The sequence below is a fragment of the Dendrobates tinctorius genome, unplaced genomic scaffold, assembly GCF_039654945.1.
Source record: "Dendrobates tinctorius isolate UK_male_01 unplaced genomic scaffold, ASM3965494v1 ptg000039l, whole genome shotgun sequence".
Lineage (NCBI taxonomy): Eukaryota > Metazoa > Chordata > Amphibia > Anura > Dendrobatidae > Dendrobates > Dendrobates tinctorius.
In genome coordinates this window covers 18,688,348-18,695,802 of record NW_027361707.1, presented here as the reverse complement: position 1 = coordinate 18,695,802, position 7,455 = coordinate 18,688,348, and the positions used below count along the sequence as shown (strand labels likewise).

The following is a 7,455-nucleotide window of genomic DNA, read 5'->3' as shown; positions in this document are numbered from 1 at the left end:
GGGGGTTTCCACTGTTTAAACACATCAGGGTTTCTCCAAACGCGACATGGCATCCACTAATTATTACAGCAAATTTTGCATTCAAAAAGTCAAATGGCGCTCCTTCTCTTCCAAACCCTGCTGTGCGCCCAAACAGTAGTTTCCCCCCATATGGGGTATCAGCATACTCAGGATAAATTGAACAACAAATTGTATGGTGCTGTTTCTTCTGTTAGCCTTGTGAAAATGCAAAATTTGGGGCTAAAAAACATTTTTGTGGAGGAAATGTGTTTTTTTTTATTTTCATGGCTCAATGTTATAAACTTCTGTGAAACACCTGGGGTTTCAAGTTGCTTGTCATCACACATCTAGATTAGTTTCCTCAGGAGTCTAATTTCCAAACTGTTGTCACATGTGGGGGATTTCCACTGTTTAGGCACATCAAGGGCTCTCCAAATCCAACATGGTGTCCGCTAATTATTACAGCAAATTTTACATTCAAAAAGTAAAATGGTGCTCCTTCTCTTCTAAGCCCTGCTATGTGCCCAAACAGTGGTATCGCCTCACATATGGGGTATCAGTATGCTCAGGAGAAGCCCCACAAGGCTGAGCACTCCACCCCTCAGCCTCAGGCATTTTTAATTACAGCAATATCCTACCTTTCCCTAGAGATGTAGACTTTAGTCTAAGAGGATTCACATAAGACAGGTCCTGGCAACGAGAGTCGCCTTATCGTGGCTGCCGGGTTCACATGAATTGGCCAAGTTATGTGCAAAGTATTATCAATTTTCTAGTGCAGTAATGCAATTCAATTTTCATATTTCATGTTTGCATGCTATAGCGCTACAGAGTGCTACTCTATTTGTTTCTTTTTTTCCTGTTAACCTTGCAAAAATTAAAAAAATTGGGGTCTAATGTAAAAATTTTGTGACAAAAAGTTAAATATTCATTATTTCCTTCCATATTCCAAAAATTCCTGTGAAGCACCTGAAGGGTTACCAAAACTTTTTGAACGTGGTATTGAGCACCTTGAGGGGTTCAGTTTCTAGAATGGTATAACTTTTTCTGTATTTTCTGTCATATAGGCCCCTCAAAGTAATTTCAGTTTCAATTATGATGTCCCTGAAAAATGGTTTTGTAAATTTTGTTAAAAAAATTGGAAATCGCTGGTCAATTTGTAACCCTTATAACTTCCTAACAAAAGAATAATGTTTCAAAATTTGTGTTGATATAAAGTCGACATGTGAGAAATGTTATTTTTTACCTAATTTATGTGATATAACTCTCTGATTTAGGAGCATAAAAAATAAAAGTTTGAAAATTGCTAAATTTTTACACTCTTCACCAAATTTCCATTTTTTTCACAAAAAAACACAAGTCATAGCAAAGAAATGTTACCGCTGTAATGAAGTACAACATTCTCAGAATCAATGGGATCCGTTGAATTGTTCCTGAGTTATAACCTCATAAAGTGACAGTGGTCAAAATTGTAAAAATTGGACTGGTCATTAACGTGCAAACAGCCTTGAGGGGTAAAGGGTTTAAATACAGAACTTTATTAGTCAATGGAAAATTAATATTAAGAATTATTTTTTAGGCATGTTCTCAAATCTAGCATGTCCCAGACAGATGAGTGCCGCAACAAAGATCATAAATTCATTAAAATCAACTTCAGAGTCTCCATTTTCATCCAGATCCTTTAGTAGTTTGTCACAATCGTTCTTTTCCTTGGCATTCTAAAAATAAAAAGGAAATTCTTTTAGAATAAAAGAAGCTCATCTGTTAATTATCATTAAATGTCCAACTGAATTAGCCATAAAGAAATATAATAAACATGAAAATTTGAATTTCAGAATTTCCAGAATTGAAAAGAAAAGACCCCCTCCCCCAATAAAAAAAAAAATCCTCATACACTACATGGTACAAGCAATGATCATGATCTGCAAGACTCTTTGAATATTTATACAAGACCCTTCGGTGTAACCAGCCGTAACCCTAAACACCTAAGCGCATAGGACCTCTGCCTTAAGACTCCTACTTGAAGGATGTGGCCACTTTTGCAAAATTTTCATGGTTTCAATGTACTTTAACCAGTTAAAGACCAGGCCATTTACCTCCATTCCTGACCAGGCACATTTTCATTTTTTTTCATACACGTGGTTTAAAAAGCTGCTGCAAATAAATTTCTCATTCAAGTAGTTTTTAATCTTCATTTTTTATATCACTGTCATATCCTCTTTCTTTTGTTAATCTAGGGCAATATCAGTGGGAAAATAAAGACAATAAGTGTCTGTTTTCCATTTTTTTTTTTATCAGCACACGATCCTGTTTTAAAAATATGTTTTCCATTCTGCAACAATTATTTTTATATATTGGACACGTTTTTTTTTATTTACAAGGAACGGCTAGTAACAGCAATTTGGATTGACAGCAGCAATCCAAATTCTTTTTACTTGTATTTATTTTTACTTGCTATTTTTCATTTATTTTACATATAAAGACCTCTGGGGGGGACATTTGATGTATTTAGATATTCTTATTTAAAGTTATTTCCCTTGTTACTGGGGCTGGTATATTAGCCCCAGTTTCAGGGGAAATGCAGCAGCTCGTGTTCTCTCTCTACACGAAACAATTGCTGTGTACGGAGGAGGAAGCGCCATTAGCTGAAGTGCTGAAACATTGCTTCAACTGCTTACTGACATATGACGTAACGGTACATCATATGCCGACTCCCTGACTTTGATGCAAGCTCGCGTACCGAGCTCACATCTTTTCTCGCATATTACAGCTTATTTAATCAACGATCATGTGCCTCTAACAGCCACGAGAGCAGTGGCGCTCCATCCATGGCTTTCAACCTGTTGAATCTCACTGTCAATCTCTGACAGTGAAAGCAGCATTTAACACATGCCAAGAGGGGCGCATGTCGTTCCACGCTCTCATAGGCGAGCCCATAATGTGATCATAGGGTGCCAATGCAATGTCATGACAGCAATGGGTTTGCTGATGACTCCCACACCTGTCATTTCGATCCTTCTGTAAACACCAGTAGATTGTGATTTTTGCTATACATAGCACAAACAATCGGATGACTCCTTAGGGGATTATTAACCCCTTCACGACTTTGGGTTTTTCAATTTTTGCATTTCCATTTTTTGCACCTTCTCTTCCCAGAGCCATGACTTTTGTATTTTTTGGTCAATATGGCCAGGCGAGGGCTTGTTTTTTGTGGGACAATTTGTAATTTTGAATGACACCATTGGTTTTACGATATTTTGGACTGGAAAACAAGAAAAAAATTCAAAGTGTAGAGCGGTGAAATTGCAAAAAAAGTACAATTCCACAATTGTTCTTTTTTTTTACAATGTTCACTAAATGCTAAAACTCATCTGCCATTATGATTCTCCATGTCATTACAAGCTCATTGATAGCAAACATGTCTAGGTTCTTTTTTATTTAAGTGGTGAAAAAAAAAATGCAAAAATGACGCTATATTCCAAGAACCGTAGCAACTTCATTTTTCGGAATCTGAGGCTGGGTGAAGACTTATATTTTGTGTGCTGAGCAGACATTTTATTGATGCCATTTTGGTGTACTTATAATCTTTTGATCACCTGTTATTGCATATTATTGCAATGTTGAGGCAACCAGAAAAACGTAATTAAGGCGTTTTGATTTTTTTTCTCATTATGCCATTTACCAATCGAATTAATTTTCTGAACATGGCCTTACCAAATATGTGTATTTTTTATTTTTTCATTGTTTTATTTTGAATGGGGCGAAGGGGGGTGATTTCAAACTTTTTAAATTTTTTTAAAAACATTTTTTATTTTACTTTTCACATGCTTCAATAGTCTCCTTGGGATCTAGAAGCTGCGATCATCCGGTTGCCTGTTCTACAGACAGCAGAGCTGCAGCCCTGCTGTGTGTAGCTAAAATGATCACCTGCTCTGAGCACCGGCCACAGGGTGGCGCTCATAGCATTACAGCAGTGATAACCACAGGGGTCTCCTGCAGACCTCGGGTTGTCATGCCAACCCATCGGCAACCCGCGGCCATGTGTCACTGGCGTGGATGGATGGGATTAGTGACACGCTTCTGGCGCAGCCTCCTTAAATGCCACTGTTGGAGTTTGATAGTGACATTTAGCATGTTAACAGCCGCGCTGGATCACAATTCCACCCATGGTTGTTAGAGGCACATGTCAGCTGATCAGTTCAGCTGTCATGTAAAGGAAAACATGCAAGCTCAGGAACGGAGCCCGCACGGAGTGCAGGGGCATGACCTATATATTATCGGTAGTGAAGGGGTTAAATACAATAAAAAGGTTTTTTTTAAAAAAAGGTTTTAAAAATAGAAAAAAAATCACAAAAGTTCAAATCGCCCTTTTTTTTTACCCCAATAAAACAATAAAAAAATAAAAAGACACATATTTGGTATCGCTTCATTCATAAATGTCCTATCTATCAAAATATAAAATAAATGTATCCGATCAGTAAACAATGTAAGGAAAAAAAATTGTTGAGCGCTGCAACATTGGAATAAAGTGCAATAAGAGGTGATCAAAACATCGCATCTACTCCCAAATGGTATCAGGAAAAGCATCAACTCAGGGTGCAAAAAAATAAGGCCTCACACAGCCCTATATCCTGAAAAATGAAAATGTTACGGGTCTCAGAAAATACCAGCAAAACCAATTTTTTTTACTTACAAATCTTCAAAAAATCCTTACCACTCAAATAAAAAGAAACCTATACAAGTTTGGTATCTGCTTACTCGCACTGACATGGAGATTCGCATTGCCAGGTCAGTTTGACCATATAGTGAACATGGTAAATAAGAAATCCAAAAAGCAATTGTGGCATTACACTTTTTTTTTCAAATTCAACGCACTTGAAATTTTTTCCCTGTTTTCCAGTATACCGTGTGGTAGAATAAATGGTGTCATTCAAAACTCATCCTGCAAAAAGCAAGCCCTCATACTGCTATGTGGACCGGACAATAAAAACGTTATGGCTCATGGATGAAGGGGACCCTCTGTACATATGTTTAGTAATCAAAGTAAATCAGGAATTATTATTCCGTTTTAGGCAGCTTTAGTGAGATGTTCTGGTTTTAATAAATTGCTATTTAATTCATTTTCCATCCATTTTTTTAGACATTTTTTGTGAACCTAAAAATCTACAAAGGCTCAACACAGCTGATAACTATTTTCTTTATGTGCATTAATTAAGATCTTACCCCCAGGATCCCAGGCAGCTCCTTCTCCAGCAGAGCTTTCAGTTCCCCTTTGGTTAACGTGTTCTTGTTGCCCTCGGCACAGGAATATTTGTCGAAGACGTCAAGGATAGAAACAATTGCACACTCCAGCTCGGTCATCTTTGGATGCGATATTTGCTCCTCGCTTCGTCCAGGCAGCTTGTTATAGGTAGAATGTAATATTGGGGACGGATGTGGCACTTATATAGGAATTATGTCTATAGGGTGAAAAGCAAATATTGTATCATTAAGTCAATATTATACTGGGTGTAACAGTGATACAAATACTAGTAATAAATACACTGCTCACCATTAATCCTTATCTGTATTTGGTAAAGGTGGACTCGGTGAATGATTATTGACTTCATCCATACGAATGAATGACACACCTTAATTATATTTCACTCTTCACCTGTAAAATTGTGAAACTAAACTCAGTTTACACAGGTGAACTGCAATGTGTAAAAGTTCCCATATATATTATATGTAAGTCACCTAATCCCTGATTTCAGCAGAACCGCAGCCCATTATTGGGGCTCACGTAACAGCAATGGTCAAAGAAGAGCAAAAATAGTGCAAAATATTGAAATCCAGTTTGCAACCTCAGTGGACTATAAATTATAGTTTATGATGAGTATAACACCGCTGAATCTACCAATCTGTGAATTGTCATTCTCTTCATCACCAGCAAATCTAGTAAGAACTATTAGATATAGAGGTATAATATCCTGGGAACTAAACAGGTTTCTAAAATGATGCCAGATAGTGATGAGCGAGCACTAAAATGCTCGGGTGCTCGTTGCTCAGGTTGAGCAAATTGAAATACTCGGGTACTCGGACAAAACAACGAGCCCAATGTAAGTCTATGGGAGACCCGAGCATTTTTACCGCGAAACGTCCGAAAATGATGGAATCACTGCTCAAATGACACGGGGGACATCATGGCAACTGCCCCTGGAAGCATTCCTAACTCCTAGGTCACAGCTCTAAACAATGCTGTCAGATTTTCACGCCCTTTTTTACAGGCGCACCAAATAATCTACAAAACTAAACCAGAATGGATTTTGCTGGGAAATATATTAAGGTACATCCTTACCAGGTTACTGACTTTTATCTAAGCAAAAATAATTAACACAAAACATAAATGTTCCTCCACCACTTGGGCTATGTTCACACACAGCATTTTCGAGGCGTTTTGCAACTTTAACATTGCTTTCAACCAATACAAATGCATTCACTGGGAAATGTCATTGTGACATTTAACAACCCTAGCTGGCCATGTGGTGTGTAACACATAAGCAGGCACATCTTGTTTCCTTTATTAAGGAGGGACTCTTAAAGTCACATAGCCTATTTTTACAGGGGCATCAGGCAGCATTAATCTTCTTAAAGGGACATTATTAAACAGTGGGTCTCCTATGCTGTTATTGCCTATGCAGTGAGTAGATGGGCTGCCAAGAATTATGACTCATCCCAATACCCCTTTCACAAGAGGTACAGGAGGGCTTCCTGAAAAAATGTTGCATTGAATGCAAGGCCTGGCCAGCCCCAAAGTTACATGCACCCCAATAAGCCTTTGAACCCAGGTACTGGATGGGCACAAGAAACTCCACCTCACATTATTCATTTTGTACTCCAATACTCTTTTCTTATGCATTGACTGCAAGGCCTGCCCTGCTGCCAAGTCATATGCACCCCAATAAGCCTTTGAAACCATGTACTGGATGGCCACACGAAACAAAAGTTTCCATTATTATTTTATTTTTTATTACCATAAAGGTTGTCCGTGAAGTGCATGCAAGGCCTGGCCCTAATTTGCACGTACCACAATCCCCCTTGGAAGAAACGTGGGGGAGGGTTTCCTAAAAAAGTCACATTACAAAGGAGCGTTTCATCTATACTTGGAAAGCTTAGTGTATGGGCTGACAAACATTTCCTCCTGGGGGTACATATCAACATAGTGTGTAAATTTTTTTAGGGGCATCATAAACACCTTGCACAACTGTAACCTGGTTTCCTACACAGTTGCTGCTGGGAAGGTGCAGGTTTTTAATAAAAAATATGGCGGAGAAATCGTTGGATGTAGTGATCAGGAAAAAGGGCATGGTGATGACTGGAATGGGAAAGTACATGATTGGGAAAGTACATGATTAATAACAGCGGTGGCTATAGGAGGTATAAGATCCAGGATACAGCCTACAATGATTAGTCGTTTAG

The 7,455-nt window shown here is 38.2% G+C and overlaps 1 protein-coding gene across 1 annotated transcript; it reads right to left on the bottom strand.

The window, feature by feature from the left end:
• Positions 1-1,512: 1,512 nt before the first annotated feature.
• Positions 1,513-5,616, bottom strand: S100P (S100 calcium binding protein P). Its single transcript, XM_073574756.1, has 3 exons — positions 5,549-5,616; positions 5,221-5,456; positions 1,513-1,715 (listed from the first exon to the last, which is right to left on the bottom strand). Exons 2-3 carry the CDS (start codon positions 5,356-5,358, stop codon positions 1,566-1,568), a joined length of 288 nt encoding a protein of 95 aa, XP_073430857.1. The 5' UTR covers positions 5,359-5,456; positions 5,549-5,616; the 3' UTR covers positions 1,513-1,565.
• Positions 5,617-7,455: the final 1,839 nt, after the last annotated feature.